The sequence below is a fragment of the Myripristis murdjan genome, chromosome 9, assembly GCF_902150065.1.
Source record: "Myripristis murdjan chromosome 9, fMyrMur1.1, whole genome shotgun sequence".
NCBI classification, from domain to species: domain Eukaryota; kingdom Metazoa; phylum Chordata; class Actinopteri; order Holocentriformes; family Holocentridae; genus Myripristis; species Myripristis murdjan.
Genome location: NC_043988.1, coordinates 29,913,840 through 29,934,433, shown reverse-complemented (window position 1 = coordinate 29,934,433; position 20,594 = coordinate 29,913,840). Strand labels below are relative to the sequence as shown.

At 41.4% G+C, this 20,594-nt stretch overlaps 1 protein-coding gene across 1 annotated transcript in view; it reads right to left on the bottom strand.

Annotated features, from left to right (window-relative positions):
- srrm4 (serine/arginine repetitive matrix 4) overlaps nucleotides 1-20,594 on the bottom strand; it is a 67,733-nt gene that overhangs the window by 17,536 nt on the left and 29,603 nt on the right. The window contains 1 exon segment of the mRNA XM_030059206.1: nucleotides 7,330-7,470. Coding sequence (XP_029915066.1) covers nucleotides 7,330-7,470 — 141 coding nt within the window.

Sequence of the window (20,594 nt, the reverse complement as noted above, 5' to 3'; positions counted from 1 at the left end):
ACTTCCAGGCATGGCACGCTCTCTGTGTTGAACTGCCCCTTTTTCTTTCTTTCCTACATCTTATATCCTCTCTATCTTGCTCTCTAAAACACACACACACACACACGTGCACTTATTTCCTCACAGCCCAAGCCAAGTGATGGGCTTTGAGGTGTCGTAACACACCCTCTGGGGGCCATTTTGGAGGTCATCAGCTCTGTGGCAGCGATGGCTTTAGTCTGCAGATGGCTTTGCTAAACCTATGATTAACGCATTTCAGCAGAACTGAATAGACATGGTTCATTTCAACTAGTTAGGTTAAGAAAAGTGCTGGGGCAGGAGTTAAGATATTTTGATGTATGTTAAGAATTAAATAGTTAAGATGTCATACTTGAACACAAAGTGCTGTGATTAAAATATAATGTTGAAATAATTGCTGATACATTTTTTCATATAACAGTTTCTAATAAATTATAGGGAAATTAAACTACTCGTCATCCTCGTCTTCTGGAAGTATACCTTTTTTTCTAAGCCCTGGCATGATTTGATCACAGCCAATCAAATGGGCCAGCCGTGTTATAGAGGATTTCCAATGCGACCGCAAAGCCTCTACAGGTAACACGAATGGAGCTTTGTCTTCTGCAAATTACGTTCCCATACAACTAAACTGCAACCTCAATTACGTTTCAAGAACGTTTGCCGTCCTTTAGTTTCAAGGCCACACTAGGAGGTAGTTGGGGTGGCGGACGGGTCAAACAACAGACTTTCACCCAAGGGACCTGAGTTTGTGTTTTGCAAACATTTTGTTACCATAACCTTGTGCTTTTTATGCCAAAACCTAATCTTTCTCCAACCTTAACCAAGTACTTTTGGTGGCTGAAGTTGGCTAAAATGCTCCCGACATCATAAACAAGATATGCTGATTAGAAATGTATTTGTGATACATGAGAAACAAATGTAACTCACGACAAAATATCTTTACCCATAAATGTAATTAAGAATGCAGTTAAGTTGTATGGCAGTGTAATTTTTAGAAGATAGGTTTGCACAAATGCATGCCTGCATGTGCGTTGGTGTGCACAGACACACACACACACACACACACACACACATTACCCTCAGCATATATCCTTGCTCATGCAATCCGTTCCACCTTGAACGTGTGGATTTGTCAGTATAGAGAAAAGAAACTCTTGTCGGATTCTATCTTTTGGCCAGAATGAATGCTGCTCAGAGGTCCACTTCATTTGCTCTCTGAAAATGACTGATGTGGAAAAGGCGATGAAGGCCTTTGAAGCGCCACAGGCTCATTAAACAGGCCTTTCAGGTAGAGATAGACTGAAATACAGAGGAAGCAAAGGCAAGAGAAAGACGGAGAGGGGGAGAATGTGGGGTGATACAGACGGAGAGAAAGAGATGTGGGAGGAAGTGTTTTTTTAAGCTGCAATTCATTTTGGGCAGCCTCACCTTGGCTTTAATAATGAGGTGGAAAATGAGTGTTATTGGGAAAATTGGAAAGGGTGTCTGGTGGAGATTAAATTAGATGGGTAGAATCAGGCAGGGGTGATGGGGCACTTACATCATTAATGGCAGGGTAGTAAATAAGGCTGAGGACTGAGTCAGTCCTCAGTCACACACAGACACATAAATATACGCACACATACAGACACGCTGCCCCGGTATATCAATCACCAAACGCATTTTGAAATCGAACCATTCCCTGCACCTTAATGATGATAAATGAGCAAATCAGCGGCCCCCTTTTGTGACAAACTCCAAAAAAATAGTAGGCCAACAGTAAGAGAGTGGCTGCGTTTCAAATACCACGAAGAATAAAATCACATAACTGGCAACAGGTTTGTAAGATAATAAATTTAGCAGATAGTCTCGCCGAGAATTAAATAAATTGGACATTGAAATAAACTTGTAACTGTATTATATCCAATTAATATTTTTCTGAGCATGAAATTGGGTTTAGCTTAGCTCTGGGCGCCATATATTAAAAATAGCTACCAAAAATAGCCATATAAAATACAGATTACAGTTTTCCATCCTTTCACGCTTACTGGAAGGTACGCTTCTGCCATTTATGTGTCAAGAGGGAGTAAATGTGCACCTCGAGGTTATGAAATCCCATGACTGTGCTGCAAACAGGTCAGCTCTAACGCACAGGTAAGTGTGATCAGAAGTGATTCAGTGACAGTGACAAACTGCAGCCCTCCTTGATATATGCGACCACATAGCTCTGGAGACGGTGTGCCTGTTTCATTGGATGCCGAGGACTGTCTTGCTATAATAAATGGCTCTGGTTGGCGTAGTCGGCAGTTTGGGAGCATTAGCAACCGAAATGCATTAGGGCTGATTAGACAGACCAGGCCCAAGTACCCTCTCCCAGTAATGAGAAAGCTTTGTCACTCATTAACACCTCTCCCACTCTGGCCATGGAGAAAAAGAGCACAAGGCAAGCATTTGCATTTTTTTGCCAGCAGGAACAGTTTCTTTTGATGAGGTGGGAGAGAATGAAAGGGAGAATGAGAGAGCAGTCAATTGCCAGCTACAGTGGGAGTGGTGATTGTGCAAAACAATGGTGTATGGAAAAAGGGATTTAGGAGACATCTGATGAGGCAAACAATGCTTTTGAAAGCAGTCTGTTTTCCTGAAGAGCATGGGTTTGTAGTGTTTGGTCACAATTGAGTTTGGATGTCATATACATATACAACGACATCCAAGATAAGAAAAAAAATCATTTACATATTTCTTCTTATATCAGTATGGGCACTGTTTGAGATTGTGTTGGTCACTGTCATGATGAGGTGGTTTTCTTTTTTATTTAAGGTGATGTACACCCTGTGAGGCTGCATTCACACAAGATCAGATACTACGACAGTGCATCGCAGATCTGTACATTTTTGGGGGGGCGTGTCACTACATGGCTCAGTCGTCAAGTTGTGAGCTTTACCACCTCGCCCAATCCAGGCGGCGGTGATCGGTTTGTCCTCCATCTTCACTTTAGCTCAGCACAGCTTGTTGTTGTTGTTGTTCCTTTTTGTTGTTGTTTAATGATATTGGCAAATAGCTTTACCACCACTTTCTGGTTGGGAAAAACAAGGTTCTTCTTCCCGTGGGCCGTCTTCAGTCTGATCGCACTTCCGCAGCAAGAAAGTACCACCCCCATTTAAACGAATGAAATACCCGGTGTTTTCGCCACATTGCCCGATCCTGTCCGAATGCAGCCTAAATCACCAGAGGCCTGTACCATAAAGCTGGATTCCGGCTTACAGAGGTAACTTCAGGGTTAACCCTGGGTTTTCTGCACCACGTAGGTGGTTTACTTTTTATCGGGGTACGTTGCCGTGGTAACATACGCTGAACACCTAACCTGCTCCAGAGCAGGTTAAGTTCAGGATAAGAGCTCAGCAGGAATAAAAGCCCCACCTACTGACCAATCAGTTCTCTTGGAAAATGGCCTGCCCATTTGATGAGACAGTGTGAAGAAGTAAAGCCTTGTACATGTTGTAAGCTATATAGCCTCCAACATACATATACATGTATGTTGTACATATACATATGCTACATGTACAAGATACAGTAAGCGTACTGACCACTTTGAAGTATGTTTTATACTTATTTTTTATTTGCTCCCACGTTCTTTTTGCTCCACTGGGGTTGCATCTGAAATAATAAGGCTAAAATCACATGACATAACGACAAATTTCATAAACACATAAATTTATGGAACACACAAATGTTACTATAGTCAGATCTACTCGTGCCGTCATGTGGGGAAGTAATATTATAATCCCACTAATTTACGCATTGACACAGTCGGCGATTTTTTGCCAGAATTCCTTGCGGCTTTTGGCACCTGCAACTGTGTTGCTTTTTGCCTGGATGTTGGATTTATATTCCTCGTATTAATTTAAGATTATTGTCTGCTTCTCTGTCGAAAAGTATGCGGCTCGGGTGGATTTTTCCACGTCTGCGATTGGTCGTATGCAGCAAACACCGCCCTTTTTATGGGAGCGTGCACAGATCTAGATTGGAAAAGCCTGGGTGCAATTTGCGAGTTGATAACCGGCTTCGTGGTACCGAAAATCAGGATTGCAGATGTCTGGTTAAGTGAAGCCAGATAACTAAGAGAAACCCCAGGTTTGTTAATCCAACTTTATGGTACAGGCCCCAGATGTAGTTCTTTGATGTTGTAAAACCAAAATAAGCCATATCGCGACCTTTGTCGTGAACAGTAAATAACATTCACCCACTGAAGTTGGCTTTCATGTCCCTGTTTATGTATTAGTTAAAAAAAAATACAAGAGATTTTACATTTATAGTCTAACACTGTAATGCTATGCAGTGGTTTGCAGGCAATGATGATATGAAAATGTCATATCAACAGAGCTGATATCAACAGGTCGCCCATTTTGCTCCAGTCTCAACCACTTGAACGCTGTCAGGTCAGAGGTACAGTAAGACATCCTGAATCACATGTTCAGTACAGGCATTGGTTCACTGTTTTTTTTTTTTTTTTTTTTTTTTTTTTTTAACTGGTATGTGATCCTTTCTGTGATCCTTTCTATGTTACTAAGCTGATTCTCATGCCTCAACTTGCAGCGTGTTAGCTTTGAGAAAGGTCCACAGGGACTTAAAGACACGACTTTTTTTTGTGTCACAGTAACCTAAATTTGCTAAGAAATCTACCGTATCTTCCTTTTTTTTCTCTTAAACCATTTCTGAATGGACCCACGCACAGCCACAATGATATTTTTCACCACAGTTCAGCTGTGGTTACTGGTAGATTTGTGAAGCCAGCTGCAAAACTCTATAGCCGTGTCAGGGCCGGATCAAGCTGCCATCCTCTCTCCTCAGTCTCTCCTCTTCCCTGCTGACCTTGCAGTCAAAGTGCTGATAAACAGGTGTCTGATGGCGGCTATTACTCCTGACTGTCAGATGCTTGGAGCGTCTACTGCACAAGGACAAACTCCCAGACACAGATAAGGCCTGTTTTTAGGACTGATGTTCTCGTTCAGTGTGATTCTTTCTCTGATCGGTGATTGGATTAAACTCAATCAGTGTTGGATCTCAAGGTGTATTCTGTGGTATTTAGAGGGTAGACCGCTCGGAGCGTGGATTAAATTAAATTAAACAGATTACAAAATAGATTAAATACCAGGTAGGATTTCAATGTCAAAATTTTATCGGCCGAAATCACTAAGTAGCCTGTGATACAGAAGAATACCCTTTTTACACTGGTCGGATTCCCACTACTATCCTTGACCTCAGTAGAAACCTGCATTTTATTCCCGTGTTGGGAACCCTGCAGCAGTCTCTGGTAATTATCGGCTTTAGCTCCGGTTGCCAGAAGTGTAAACAGGTCAGCTACTAATTGGTGACCCGCGTAGGCACAGTGATACAGGACATGCTGGGTGGTTTAGGTGAGCAATCTTAACCTAAGTTCCACTTAAACCTGTGTAATATGATAAATTACCAAAAAAAAAAAAAAAAAAAAAATCACCATCTTCTGGATTGGGACTCTTTAATGAGAAGTCAGAGCCGGGGCTGAACGCTGGAAGAAACGTTGCATTTGAGTCGGTTTGGAAGATTGTGACACCAGTTAACCTGGAAGGTGAAATATCCAGTCCGGGACACCGTGACACCTGCGTTTTTAATCTGGGTTGTCTTAAAAATTTTAACAACTGCTCACTTGTATAAAAGTAGCGTTAAGACCCTTTAGAGTCCCACTTTCCGCCCAAATTAATTACTAGTGCCAAGTGTGCATTTTTCTGATAATGACAAGTCACAACCTAAAGGCAGAATGAGTAGGATTTTCCTAAAAAATGTCAGACTTTAGTCGGTGGGTGTGTAGCTCCCAGCCAATCACAGTGCCTAGTGCCGGATCAACAGCACAACATCCAATAGGAAACTATGAAAATGCCAAGTGGACAAAGCTCGTTCCACAATGAGAGTGAATCCGGGGTTGGCTTTCACCCGCTGGCGAGCACTGATGAGGAGGATGAGGATGAAGAGCGACGCACTTTTCTGTTGGACAGGGAGGTGTTGGAACACCATTTCCTATGATGACAACGTAATGTTTTACCTTTTCCGTCGCCGTCCTAGGAAATGAAAATTCACTGCTGGCGATTACCTTAGCCAGGGAGGAGCAGCCAGCTTTGAATGTTGCATTTAAAAAAACCACAGCCGACAGATCCCTGCTCATTCTGCATTTAAGAGCCGAGTACAAACTGTCTCCTAAACAGCGGTGAGCGGGGCTCCATCCAGAGAAACCTGCACTCACCAGCGTCAGATCTTTTCACGCCTCTCATCTCTTTGGTGTCCTTTGGTACAAAGCATCACAGACGAGGTGGGTCGGTACACATGAGCATGCTGTGTGCAGTGTAGGGTTAGATCCCCTTACATGAACCCTGAGGACTGTCATTTAAACAGGTTCCAAACAGCTGCAACTGATGTTTGCAAAAAAATAAAATAAAAGCTGGATCACACATCTTGTTCATCACAGTGTTTCTATTATATGTAGAGAATGGTTATTAAAGGCCCGCGTGCCTGTGTGTACTCTCCATGCTCTCTGTTAAACTCAAAAACAAAGAGAGGCAGCCGCTGGGTGAAGTTCATTCAAAGAGAAGTGCGACACGCTCCTGATCCTCTTTAACACTTAAGACGCAGCTTCATTTGTGTTTCGCGTTATCTTCGGCTGCTTCTCTGCGGTGTCGCTCCTGAGGCTTTGAAGGCATCGGGACAATTTAGAGGTTTAGGCTCCAAAAATAATAACAATAATAATAATAATGATAAAAATAAACTGCCTCAATTGATTTCGCCACCTCAGAATAATAAGGGTGAAAAACAGTCGGTTATTGGTGTGTGAAGAAAGCCTTTTGGTTCAAGGTGTTGGTGAAAGAGAGAATATGAATGACACACAGTGAGGAACTCTTCACAACAGCTTTGTATTTCTCCGCTGTGCCCAAGCTGATAAGGCTCTGTTTGCTCCCCGCACCTTAATATAGAGATAATTCCTGTTTTTGCAGAGAGAGTCGAGCCCTGAAGGAGTTTTGGTGTATTGATAAAAGGTTTTTTATCATCAGGACCTTGAACACATTTCTAGGAAGCAAAAAAAAAAAAAAACACCAACAACAAATAAATGCTTATGGAAAACTTAAATGATTCATGATCATAAGAAGTTGTGAGGAAATCTTTCTGCCTGTGAACTACAACGCCGCAGTTTCAAAAGGCGCCGCTTCCTCGACTTCCTCTTCTGCTTGCTACGCCTGTTTCGTCGAGGCAGGAGCACCATCAAATGCTCCTGCCTGCTATTTGCGAAAGCGCCAAAGAGTCACTCACCTCCTGACCCGCCGATGACTGTTGTGTTTGCGTCCTTTTCCTTTGATGCAGCCATTTCTGTCCGCAGTGTCGACCCTCGCGTCTACATCCACCGCTTTCCTCTCATCAGTCTTGAGTGGCTGGCAGGCTGTTGTCTCTGTGCTGTGGGGAGAATAAAAGGAGAGAGGATAAAGAACTGTCTCGAGGATCTGAGGGTCTTAGTTTCCTCTCGTTTCTCTCTTGTGCCCTACTTTTCATGTCGCCGCGTGACAACTTTCGATGCGAGTTCCTAGTTATTCAGGATGCGTGCAGTTAATGCTTCCATCGTTTAGTAGCGAGGAATATTCAGCATGCTTGGTTAACCATATTCCCCCTGGTCTATTGGCTGTGTGTTTTCTTCCCCTCCATTTATCCCGGCCAACCAGTCTTCGGTAAAACTGGAGGTCAGCCATTTACCATTCAAATGAGCTGTCGATTGAAATGCAGTTATTTACATGCTTCAGCTGCCTTGACATTTGGGGAAATTATGTTTTGTCTATCTGGTGCCTGGCAGGTGCAGGCATGGTCAATTGAACAGTTGAGCTCTCCTTGAATTTAGTATTATTATTATTATTTTTTTTTTTTTTTTGGCCTATCCCAGATAAACCTGGGGTTATAAATTTTAGCTGTCAAAGTATTATCAAGAACTTTGTCTAGAGCTCTCACACCCAGACACTGTGTAAAACTGCTGAAAGTCAAATGAAGCAAGGGTCATTTAATCTCAAGTGGCAAAAAAACAAGAAGAAACGTGAAATTTGAGTCTATATGACTGACACTGTTGACCAACAATGAGGATTTTTTTGATTGAGTTCCTATGTTTCTGTTGGTATCAACTGCTGATGGATTCTGTGCTTATTCCACAGTTTTTATCACTTCAGTCCTCACTTCAGCTGACACCTTCATTTTGCAAAATGCACCTTTCAAGTGATGATGTATGGCATATTTTTAAGGACAATTTTTGTGGTGAAATTTGCCAGCAATTGGCAAATTTTGCTCAAGTGTATGTTCAGCAGGGCTACTGGCAAAACCAGCGGATAAATGTGACAGCTGGAAATGGCTGGAGTAACAGATGCTGCTGCTATCACCATCTTTCCTACAGAAAAGGTAAAATTTTAAACATTTTATGGAGGTTATCTGCTAGGACTAATTTATTCTACTGTCAGCCAACAGCTGGCTTGCTCGATTAAATAGTAAAAATAATTTAAATAGAATCACCCATGAAAGTTTACTCTCTGACAAAGTTTGGCTAGATTTCTAAATGACAAATTGTTTTCAGTGAGAAAATATTTCCAGAAAAAAAAAAATCATTTGTCCATGTATCATCAGCTTTAGGTTCATTTTCCGTAGCTATGTTTAGGGGTCGCATTAGTTGTAGACAATAATAGCTTGATTTAGTAACTGTTTCTTTATTAATGCCAATGTAAGTCAGGTGTATACAAACCCAACCACCTCCACCTCCGCATCCCAAACATCTCCATAGATAGTCAAATGAGCCTGCAGAACGAATGACTAAATAAACTGAATGATTAGATGTGAGCACACAGTTCTGGCCCTGCTTATTATCCTCAGTTTTAGTCATGGGAGATTTGAGCGTAATTACACATTCTCCTCTTCTTCGAGTGGCTCCCGTCTGATTGTAATGAGAAGATAATCAGGCCCAGAGATTAGGCCGTCAGCGCCTCCCTCTCTTCCCCCAGCGATGAGCAGGCAGGAGCCGTCACTTTCCATCTTCCTCACCTTCTCCCTCCAATACTTCCCTGCATAAGTGGGAGTGCCCCCGGCATAAAACTAATATTGTAAAACGGCAGACGGGGTGCTCCAACATGACCCTGTGTTTGAAAGGTGATAGGGGAGATAAAGACAGCCACCAGAAGGATGATTAGTCTGATCAGGGAGGCTGATGGAGAGGGAATCTTTGAACATCCCCGTGATTTGGCAAATTTTTTCTCGTGGTGTTATTGGAGATACAAATGAAACGCAGCTTATTTGTTGTCTTGATTGCTTTCTGTTCTGAAAGGTGTCTCAGGCTGAGAAATGATTCACACGGTCTTTTGTTCAGCGGTCGGTCATTAAGAGTGAGCTCCTTGGATGGTTCTAGTTTTGAATTTCATGCACTCACTCAGTGGATAATTTAACAGGTGCGGTAAGCCCTGCGGCACTGATTTTGATTTGATTTAACTTGTTTCGGTATCGTTCACTTAACAAAGCACCGCGTCTCAACAAGTTTCTCTCTTTGTGATCCACCTCTGTGTACAACTGAGTCTCAGCGCTGCCACTTCTATAGAGCCAGTCATGCTCATTTGATGGTGAGACTGTTACCTGTCATCTTTTATGCTCAAGAGATGTTGAAACTTAAGTTATTCATAAGCTTAGGCTTCACAGCTCCGCAACAGGAGATATGTTGTTCCTGCCAGCAGGAAACTCCTCGTCTTCTATGGTCTGAGCTGTTCGTGCCAGTACAGTGGTCAGCGTAGCACGTACATTATTTAAACCAGATTTATGGAAATATGCGAAGTGTTTATGTTCTCTAAAAATGATTTAGTGAGCATTCAAAGTAAAGAAGCCACACGCGCGTATAAAACACAACCATTGCATACATTGTGCAGTAATTTGCATGTGACAAATAGATTCCTAAGCAAACTCTCATACATGCAAAACTATATTGTACCGATCACATGTACCCTACGCAATCCACCTTTTAAGTCTAGAAAGGCAAAACTATGGTCAGTTTGCAGCTGTTTTGAAAATGTTTTCAAAGTTTTTAGGTTCTCACACAATGAAATTGCAGTCATAATTGTATTTGCCCCTTCACTTTACAGCTTGTCCGCCTTTCCATACACGCCCCAAATTTAGACGTGAAAGGCGTCAGACAATCTGTCAAAAGACATATAATAAGCTTTCATAATCATTTAAAAGGAAGAGAGGTCATTTGGCTGTAAAGCACATTTCACAACTTGCTATTTAAAGGACAATAGAGCATTAAATAATTTAAGTGCCACTTTCCCGCAAATTATATAGGATGTAGATTCTATCATTCTTTGGTGTACCATTCAACCTTTCTGCTTCTATGGCTAATGGGAACGCACATACCCATAATGGCCCTTAAAGAGATCTCTGGATTTCCTGGCATAAGTTTTTGACGTCATATCCATTTAAACAGCGATTCAACCGCAAATATCTGAACCGCATGTGCAAGTGAGCGCTCGCGACAGAGCGAAAGACGAAACCTTTAGCTCTCCCGTCAGTGACCCTGAGTGAAGCGGCTGTAGAAAGTGGCCTAAAACTTCCTTTCACCGACCCTCTCCCTGGCTCTTTGTTATTTGCTGTCACTCGGAGAGCTGCAGTTGATGAGTTCTAAATGAAATCGATTTCGCCATCACGGATGCACATTCCCTTGATCCAGGCCCTGAAATTTATTGCTGAAACTTTCCCAGCTATAAGCACCTGGATTTATCGCAGGCTGTTTGTATCTGTCAAGCTACCCCCCCCCCCGCCCCTCTCCACCACCACCCACCCCCTCTCCTTCCCTCTCAAGCATGGGCAATCCCTTTGTAATCGTAATCCATAACCGAGCAGCGGTTGAAGGTACTTAAAGGGACAATTCAAAGCGCCACACTGGCAAAAACCTTTAAATGAATGCAAATACTGAGCGGATTAAGTGAGAGTACTTGATGACGAAGAATTACGTGGACAGTAATCCCCCAAAATCCTGACTGGATTTGTTTACCGTAAGACAGGTAAAATGGAGTCATAGGCTGGGCAAGGCTCCATTACAATCCTCCCTAGAATACTGCAGGATGGGAATGTCAGCGGCGGAAACCTGCCTGGAATACACCACTCGGAAAAAAAATCTCCATGTGTTTTAACGTCATTTTAAGATCGTGTTTTTCATAAAACAAGTGAAAAAAAAAAATCTGCCAGTGGGATGAGATAATCCCGCTTGTTTCCAATGCAGTTTCCACTTGTTACAGGATTTGCTTTATTTCTGGGAACATGTTTAAAAATGTTGAAACAAGGCAGAGCAGTCCACAAGTATACAGTGGCCATATTTTCAAACCCACAAATCGGGATCCTTAAGTGCATCTCACATTTATGCACGCTCACATGTATGGGCTTATGCACGCTCTATAGGCATTTTCATCATATAAGGGGATAATTATTTCAGCACTTAGCACACGTACCAAGAGCACCTCTCAAAAGTAGAGGTCAGATTGCGTTGACTGTGGTGCCATTAGATTCGTCTGAAAACACGGATCAATTTTTGGTGTATAATATATGTATGTTCGGTTTGAATTGCGGGAATGAATAGCAAAAAAACAGGGCAATTTGGTTGCAAATGTTGAAAAATGGGACTTTTACAGATATTTGTCAGGACGCACCAGGATGTCTGATCTGGTCTGAAATTCTGGAAACAGGTTGATTTTTTTTAACTTGCTTGAAGAAAAACAAGATCGTAAGAGTGAACGTGAAACTAAATGATAAATGTTAACATAGATGTTTTTTGTGGTGCGACATCTGTGTATGCGGCAGCACAGAAATAAATACTGGCAGTCCTCTGCTCTGCTGACCTTTTGACCGCGCTCCCAAATCACATGTGTCATATGTGCATGAGCTCGCACGGCTCCTTCGCCGCCGAGTGATGCTGTCAGTAGATGCTGAGAGGCATGACCACGCTGTGACTGGCTCTTGTTCTAGTCTTTGTCGGAGAGAGTGGCTCACTTGTCTTGGCATGGGGCTCTGCCGCTCCGTCATACACTGCTGCTATTCTCAGTCACGTGGATGGGCAACAAATACTGACAGATGGTGCACAATACACTCCACAAACAGGAAGACAGCGCTTTTTTAAAGAAGGTGAGGATGTGATTTTCACCTCAGTGCATTTCCAAATTGGGATTGAGAGGATGTGAATATTGCAGTGTGCGTGGGCATGTGAGCATGTGTTTGTATGTGTTTGTGTCACAGTTTGTGTGTGTGTGTGTGTATGTGTATACAAGCACAGCTGTACTATAGTATTGTTTCCTGATGAAAGAGGTACCATGCTGTCAGCTGGTTCAGTCAATGGATCCAGCGGGAAAAAAAGAAAAAAAAATGGAGAGGGAAAAGGCAAAACATGTCTAACCTTTTAATTTTTTTCTAACTAACCATCTGCCCGCTTGTCTGCCGAGCTACCAGCTGAGATATTCATGAAACATCATCATCGTCAACTGCCAGAGCCACAGGAGGATCATCATAGTGTGTGTACAGTTTCATTGTCCACACCCCATTTGCGATGTAAAATTGAGATAAACTGCTACAATATCTGCCAAGAGCGGCTCGGTAATCTGCCAGCTGCTTTGGAGAACGCCAGCTCGCTGTCGGAGGCCTCAAACTCAACAACATCAGCTGACATTGTACAGGTGTGCAAGGAAGACGCAGGCAGCGTTGCTCTATTCAACTAGCCAGCAAAACAGCTCTACACAACTCGGATGCCAGCATGAAAAATGCAGCAAAAAAAAAAAAATCAAATTGACGATTGACGCACATTACATGGGAAGCTGCTGCTGTTGCATTCTATGGGTTTGCTTTTCCCCATCTGATCAAGTGTTTACTCCAAAGGTTTGAGGAAAACTGAACGCCCGTTTACTTCCGCAGGCTTTCTGGGGAGTTCAAGTTGTACCGTGCTGTCTGATTCTTGAGCATCTATGGGGAAACAACAAAACACAGCCTTTTTGTTCCAACTCTTTTGTCTATAGATGCCCTGCTGTGCCAGACTGACTTCTTACAAGATACAACTAAGAGATACCCAAGGGGCATTTGCACAGTTTTCAATTGTTCTCTTTCTTTTGCTGAAAGCACAAACAGGTAAAAGTTGCGCTTCACTCTTGTTCTTGTTCTCGTCGTTGAAATCGGTTTGTCTTCATTGTCACTGTTTCTAGGTTTAGTGCAGTATTTCAGGACGGTACTGGACTTTTTATTATTAAACATCAGCTGTTATAATTGGCCAGTCATGTCACTCAGTGCCTATATGATGGATGAACCACAGACTCACCACAGCTATTACATAAAAAAAAACAGTCTGTTAAACCTGCAATGAAATTTTATCATTCGCACCTTATCTTTATTCATGTAACTGCTGAATTATTTCTGGTCAATGAATTCCTCTAATCTACCCCAGAGTGTCCCCTTCTTTTGAATAGATGTGGTGGTGAACATAATAACCCTAAAATAATTGAATCAGTCGAGGCATTAGTGGAGAGTTTTAGCGTCTCACGATGACCAAAACGCTGTTTCAGAGGCTTTCCCACCCTGACGAGAATAATGTTTTTATTTTTTATTTTTTTTAGGCATGAAAATGGATCAATTTAAAGAGGTTTAATATTGGCACACAATCCTGGCTGTCTGTACACGGGGTCAATCCATTTTGTTGTTTCTGGTCACTGAGGTTGCCATGCAATCCTCTCACTTGTTCCACCCTGCTGAGTGCTGAGAAGAGTCATGCCTAAAAGAGCAAGTGAATAATAAACTAGCGAGTGAGTTAGACGATATATGTGGAGGGATCAATAGTGCTCCTAACCCTAAAGCAAAACACGAAAACAACATAGGCAATCAATGAATGGTGCACCGTTTTCAGAAGGCATGATAGCTAGGAGGACATGAGGAGTTTCAGTGTTAAAAAAAAAAAAAAAAAGGATTCACATACATTATAGATGCGCTTTATCGGTGGAGCATGAATGATTTAATAGTCAATCCTGTTTTTTTATGTTGCAAGCTTAAATCTTCAGATATTTGGCTTAAAAACTTTGCTGTATTACATGAGCTTTACTCTTGGTAATTGTTTTATTAGGGGTTGATACTTCCCATTCATTTGAAGGAAACCGTATTTTCATATTCAGTATATTAGGAAAGTTTTATTGATTTAGTTATTTGATGAAACAGTGATGTAGCATCGACTTTCGGCATTTACTTCCAATTCATTTAATGACAATAAACATGATGGCAGATTCTTGGAAAGGGGGTCATCAAACTGTTTTGGTTGCTCAACTTTGAATATGTAATAGCCCATAGTTGCATGCATTTCAAAATAATTCACATTGATTCATATTGCATAAATTTTGAAACTGTGCAAATTTTGGATGGAAATATAGCTATTGCTCTGCGCATAACAATAGCCCTACACAATTGTCTAAAAACTGAGACATCCTGTTTATGCTGCATGTGATTGTGGGTTGCCAGATTTGCCAAGTGAACATTTGAGGAGCTCTGTTCCAAGCAACAAGCTGGCAAACACATCTGAGCTGATAATGGCGACTGAGGGAGGGGGGTCTTGAATGACCTTGATCTTCTGAGGGAGCAGACGAGAGGAAGAAATTTGTGTAAGTGTGTGTGCAAAGCGTGTAGGAGTGGGCTTCTTTTCTCGCCACTTACTCAGATGATTTAAGAGTTCCCCAGCCACTCCCGCAGTTCAGGAAGGCTAACACACTTTTCATTATCCCTGTCAAAGCTACCAGGAACAATTGATTATCATTATTATAGGAGTGATGATAGTTGAGATAATTACCCGAGAAAGAGATGATCTAGTACCACAATTAAAATCCAAACAGTACAGTCCCAGGGCACTTCACTTTAAATTACACTTAAAGTGTTTATTCCAAGTTTCAGAGTCGAGTCAAGAACAACTTTATCACCCAAAAGGATACAAGTTAGCAATTAAACCAAGACTAATTGAATCAAATATATCACTCCTGGGCGAACTCTCAGGGCACTCCAAACCTTTTCAAACTTTTCAGAGCAAAGTGGATACTTTTGATGAAATATGTTATTGATGGAATGTTAAGAGATCTTGAGGCAATTGTGCAGCGACTAAATGTGCAAACACACATGCGCGCACGCACGCACGCCACCAAGCACTCCCAATTAATTCTGCACATAAGCAACAGATTCAACCACTTGCTCTGTGAAGCTGCCTTCAGAACACGAGGAAAATGTCACAGCCCCCTCCAGACAGAAACACTCAGTGGGCTCGTGTCAGCCTCGGTCCTAATATGGATGAGAGCCGCTGCGGCTTTCTGGACTAAAAGCTGCAGAGGCATGAAGTGACTTTCTAAAATCATACAGTGCTCACACAGCCCATATTCGATGAGCTCTTGAGAGACTTGCCCTTTGCAGTAAATTAGAATATAAGTTGTTTGTGTAATGGACGGTGCTGTGACGTACGTGTAAGCGAGAAATCCAGTTTGAAAGCGATCACGTGACCTGGAACAAACCTCGCATTTCTTTGTGTTACAGGCCAGAAAAGCACATCACACGTCCCCTTCTGAGCGGAGGTGATTTTTCACAGAACGTCCTAAAATGTGCGTAGATGGGTAATTGATTTTTTTTTTACTGACATTCCTCCTCCCAGAATGAATTGCAAGGAAGGATGCAGATCCTTTTGGGCAGCTCAGATCGCCCCTAAATTGGCCACCTCTCCTTTCTTGCGCGGCATGATGGGACAGACAGTATGATAGAAGTGAACATTAGAGATTTAATGGCTGTTCATTCCCAATTAGGTGGTGTCACTGGCTCCAGGCGATTTCCCGTCTTCGCCGGTTTGTTCCAAATCTAACATCGAACCTCCATGCTAAAGCTTTGACAGTACATTACGCTGTTATTATGTAACAATGCGAATAGGTCTCCTGTTTTTCTATTTCTAAGCTCAAGGCTGAGGGTGCTTGCTCTATCTGCAAATGAAAACTTTACAGGGTTTTTACTGAGGCGATCCAATATTGTGCCAATGAACCGAGTGATATTTGTTCAAAACATATAGGATTGTTTGGTTGTTTGGTTATACACTTCAGCCGCTTTCTGATTAAATTTGATCATTCCAAACAGAGCGAGAGCATGGTGTTGCTGCAGTATGAAATAAATTCAACACATCCTCACCTCGCTATCAGCCCATCAGCAATAGGTAGCCTTTTAACCTTCCAGCGGGTGAGTTGCTGGTGTGCTGCAAGCCAGAGTGACTTTGAAGACAAGTGAGGTTGGTTTATTCAATTATTGTGTCCTGATGATAAAATGGGAGCAACATAATGGCTTGATTAATTTCCTTATCACGGTGAGCACAAAGAGTAATTACAACCAAATCCACCGCTTGGTGAACCACACATCAATCAAATTAAAGCAGTCTCCACTCGGCAGCAATCACTTCCAAAGAGAACAAATTAGCTGATTCCCTCAGACCTCCGCCTCTGGCCATGCAAGTGTTTACCCAAGAACTGTAACTCCAACAATGCGCGCTGAGCAAAGGTTACTCAGGGCGATTGGAAAGCTCCGAGCATGTCAGAAATCTTAATGGATATTGTATGTGCACAATAAAGGTGTGAAAGAGGTTGCGCAGCATCTCGGTGAATTAATTTGCCTATATGCCACATTCAGACGACAAGATTTTAGCCATGATTTTCCGGTCACTGAAAAACTTTTGTGTTTGGGGACAAAAAACCCACATAGGAGACTAATCCACTGTTTATAAAACCCCATGCGATGAAATGTAATGCTTTGGTATTTTATAAAACAAAGCAAATTATGTTGATTCTATTCTAAACTTTCAATTGTTGAGGTTAAAACATGGATCAATGCTAATATAAATGTAATTATTTTTTCACAGAATGGTTTATAAAGCTATTTTTGAGGGTTACAAGTGTGAATTATTTTTTTTTATTACTGAAGTTTTATTTCTGGAATGAAACTTAAATTGATAAGAATGTGGGACAGGCATGTATAAGCATTATGCCTCTGTCTGTCACTTTTCAGTCATTCCGCACCCCCCTCCCCCACCACATCAGGCCTATCATTTGTTAACATCCTATTAACTAAGAAAAACACACTAGAAATTACTCATAAAGCTATATCACATATAGCTTACAAAATGTCATGTCAGTGTATAGGAAGTTGTTTAGGTTACCATAGACCCACGTATAGCAAAAAAAATTTAAAATTCCATAGTCAGGATGTATTGTTTACCAAATCCACAGACTAACAGGCCAATGTGAACTTGCACTTGTTGTGTTGCAAACACAAACTAGCCTATGGGTGAAATTAATTCCATGACATGATGCCTAAAATTCTAATAGTTGCTAGTTCAGCAAAACTAAAAACCAAAAAAAAAAAAAAACTTGTGGCTAAGTGGCAACATATTAGCAAGAGGCTAATAAATAGGGTATAGGCTACTGTTTCATTACATGCACAATTAACGTCATGCATAGAGACTTGCATACCTTTATCTTTTGAACGTTTCTCCTCTTCTTCTCTCCTTCTCTTTCTGAACTGGGCACCTGATGTTTTTTTGGCCTTTTGTCCATGATACTCCATTGACTTTTGTTGTTGTTGTTGTTGTTTGGCATTTTCACATAACCCAATAAATTACATGTAGCTATAAAGGGGTCTATATTAATTTTATGAATGAAATACAATTTATTTGGAAGCAGCAGTTTGTGTTATTTGGCCTGGGATCTTTCATATCAGAGGTAGTCTATCCCCCGCCCCCCTCCCCTTTGCTTTCCTGAGACTCACAACCTGCGCACAGCCTCTGCAGTCGCAAGTTCATCCCCCGCGCCCCCCTCCCCCTTGCCTTTTCTTCTGACACACACGACCTGTATACATGACTCTCAGCAGCAAGTTGACATGATAGTAGGGGCGCCTTAGCGCCCACTGCACCAACTTGACATGGAAATGAGCGATATTAGTCTAGAAACGTTTTTTTTTTTTTTTTTTTTTTTTGCGGACACTTAACTACTCCACTCTAAATTACTTTGTTTACAGGGTACTGTCTAGACTGTCTATATTTACTGTATAATAGCTTGTATATTGTCTATACTGTTTATACTTATTGTGTTGTGAGTGATGAATGAAATGCTATGACTACCGCATGCCGGTCCCTCAGACTCCTGTAGTTTGATCAGTTCAGCTTCGCGTCCCTGACCAGGCAGGGAGCCGTCTCACGCTGCAACAGTTTTCAAAAATGTTTGAAATGCTCCTATAGCAATACTGCAGTTTCTCCTATATCCCTATGAGAAATAAAAAATAGTGATACAAAAAGGTAGATGAAGATAAAATAGGAATAGGACACAATCGATCCGTCTGTATATACATGTGCATATCATATATAGTATATCTTGTGCATGTGCATGGGTCATGTATGTATGTGTATGTATAAGCCCAACATGCTGCAGCCTAGCCACAACAGTTAAATACATGGTCAAGCCTCAAGTATGCTCATTTCCCAGGACTGTGTACTTTATAAAACTGATTTTTTTTTTTTTTTTTTTTTTTTTAAATAAGAGGGTCCAATTTTAAAAATTTGGATTTATAATGTGGAAGGGACCATAGACAACTTATAGATGCCACATTTGTCTTGTAAAAATCCTAGATGACTACACATTAACTGTGATGATTATATTAATGATGAAATATGTATTATAGTATAGTAATAGTATAGTAAGAGCATGGCCTCCATGAATATAATTTTTTTCCTAGTTTCTATTATTAATCTAGTCCTCTTCTAGGGTAATTACATTTAGGCATTCAATTGACTTGTTTTATTGAGCAAATGGACCATAAAGTCACAGAAATGTGTTGATTTTGTGTGGACTTGTCATCATTTCTTGGCTGCATAGCACATCTTAAAATACATAATCAGAGCATGCCTTAGTGAAACAGTTTTAACCAGTGGAATACAATCAGTGGAGTCTATCTGGGAGGATGTCAGAGAACCTACTTGAAGCAGGAAGATAAATGCATGCAAACACCCAAAAATGCTCAGATACTGGGACAGTTTTATGTCCAGGAGTGGAATGCATTTTTCCCGTGACCAAAATCCAGACACTCCAGGGAAACCTGGACGGGTGGCAGCCCTCTCCTTACTAGAAGTGATTCTCATGAGTCTGGTTCACAACACTAGCAAGGCTCAGTGAAGCTCTCTGACACATTCGGTTGAATTCGGATCAATACTGGAAGAGAAGAGCCACCTCTGCCCTCAGCACTTCCTGACTAACATGGCTGCTCATTAGGTCACCGCCAGGACTCGACCACCTTCAATTTGAACTTACCAATCTGCCTTATCAATCTGGAATCAAATCTAATGACACTCAATTACTTTGACTGCATTAAAGGCATTTTTTTTTTTACATATAGGAGCTCACTATTTGATCATTTTAATGAAGGTTTGAGTGTTCTCAAATACTATGGTATAAATGTTAAAGCCAGACACTCACCACTGCTATCAAAGTCTCACAACTATAGTAGTACAGTGAGAACATCTCATCAGAATTAAATGCCTGTAGTTAACATAAATTTCCCTCTCCAGAGTTATGTAAATGAGAACGGCAAAATCAACTCCAGGATGAACTCTTTTGGAAAATAAATTACAGCTCGGCCGATGAATCGTCGCCTGAAGGCTTCATTTGACCCAGTGGATTCCACTGAGAGGTCTGTCTGTCTGAGTCACAGCACTCTCTGTAGTGGCTAAATTCAACTCGCAAGGGCTCGAGCTCATATTCACAAGGGCTGTTAGCACGGTGGTTCATTATTAAGAGCTCACTGACAGCAGGCTGAGAGGGAGAGCCCAACATGTAAGGGAATCGAGGAGATGTGTTCATACCTTAGCAGCTGAATAATGTCTTCATACTATATGCTGCTGTCCTACTGTCTGATGCATGTTTCATCTGCGTTCAGTGCTACGTGCATGGTAATACTTTGCTCTATGGTGTTCACATATTTTCTGAGGCATGATTTTTTTTTTTTTTTTTATGTCCAAATGAAGTTTGATAAAAACCCATGAGCTCCCATCGCAGTTCAGGCAGCAGCATTTTCTTATGCATGCAACTCCCTCCCAATCTAACTCTCCATCGTCACATGTGATTTTGTCTCATATTTAGTATTAAAATCATGCTTTTCTTAAGACAAGTGAAAAAAAAAATCTGCTTTTGTCCGATTTCTTTCAATTGGAGTTTTAGCCCAATTATAAATGGGTTGAAATGAGGCAGCAAAAGGCAAGAGATGGACACATTCACTTTCTCAGAGAGATGCAGGGGGAACAAAGCTGAAGAAGGCAGATCAGACCACTGGTATCATGGAAATGACTCTTGATTCAAGAAAAATCTGGAATTTAGTTGATTAGCATTGGAAGAAAGTGGGATTATTTCATCGCACTGGCAGATTTCCCCACTAGTTTAAAGAAAAACAAGACGAGGCTAAATGATGGAGATTTTTTGCAGTGCTGAAATAGAGGGCAG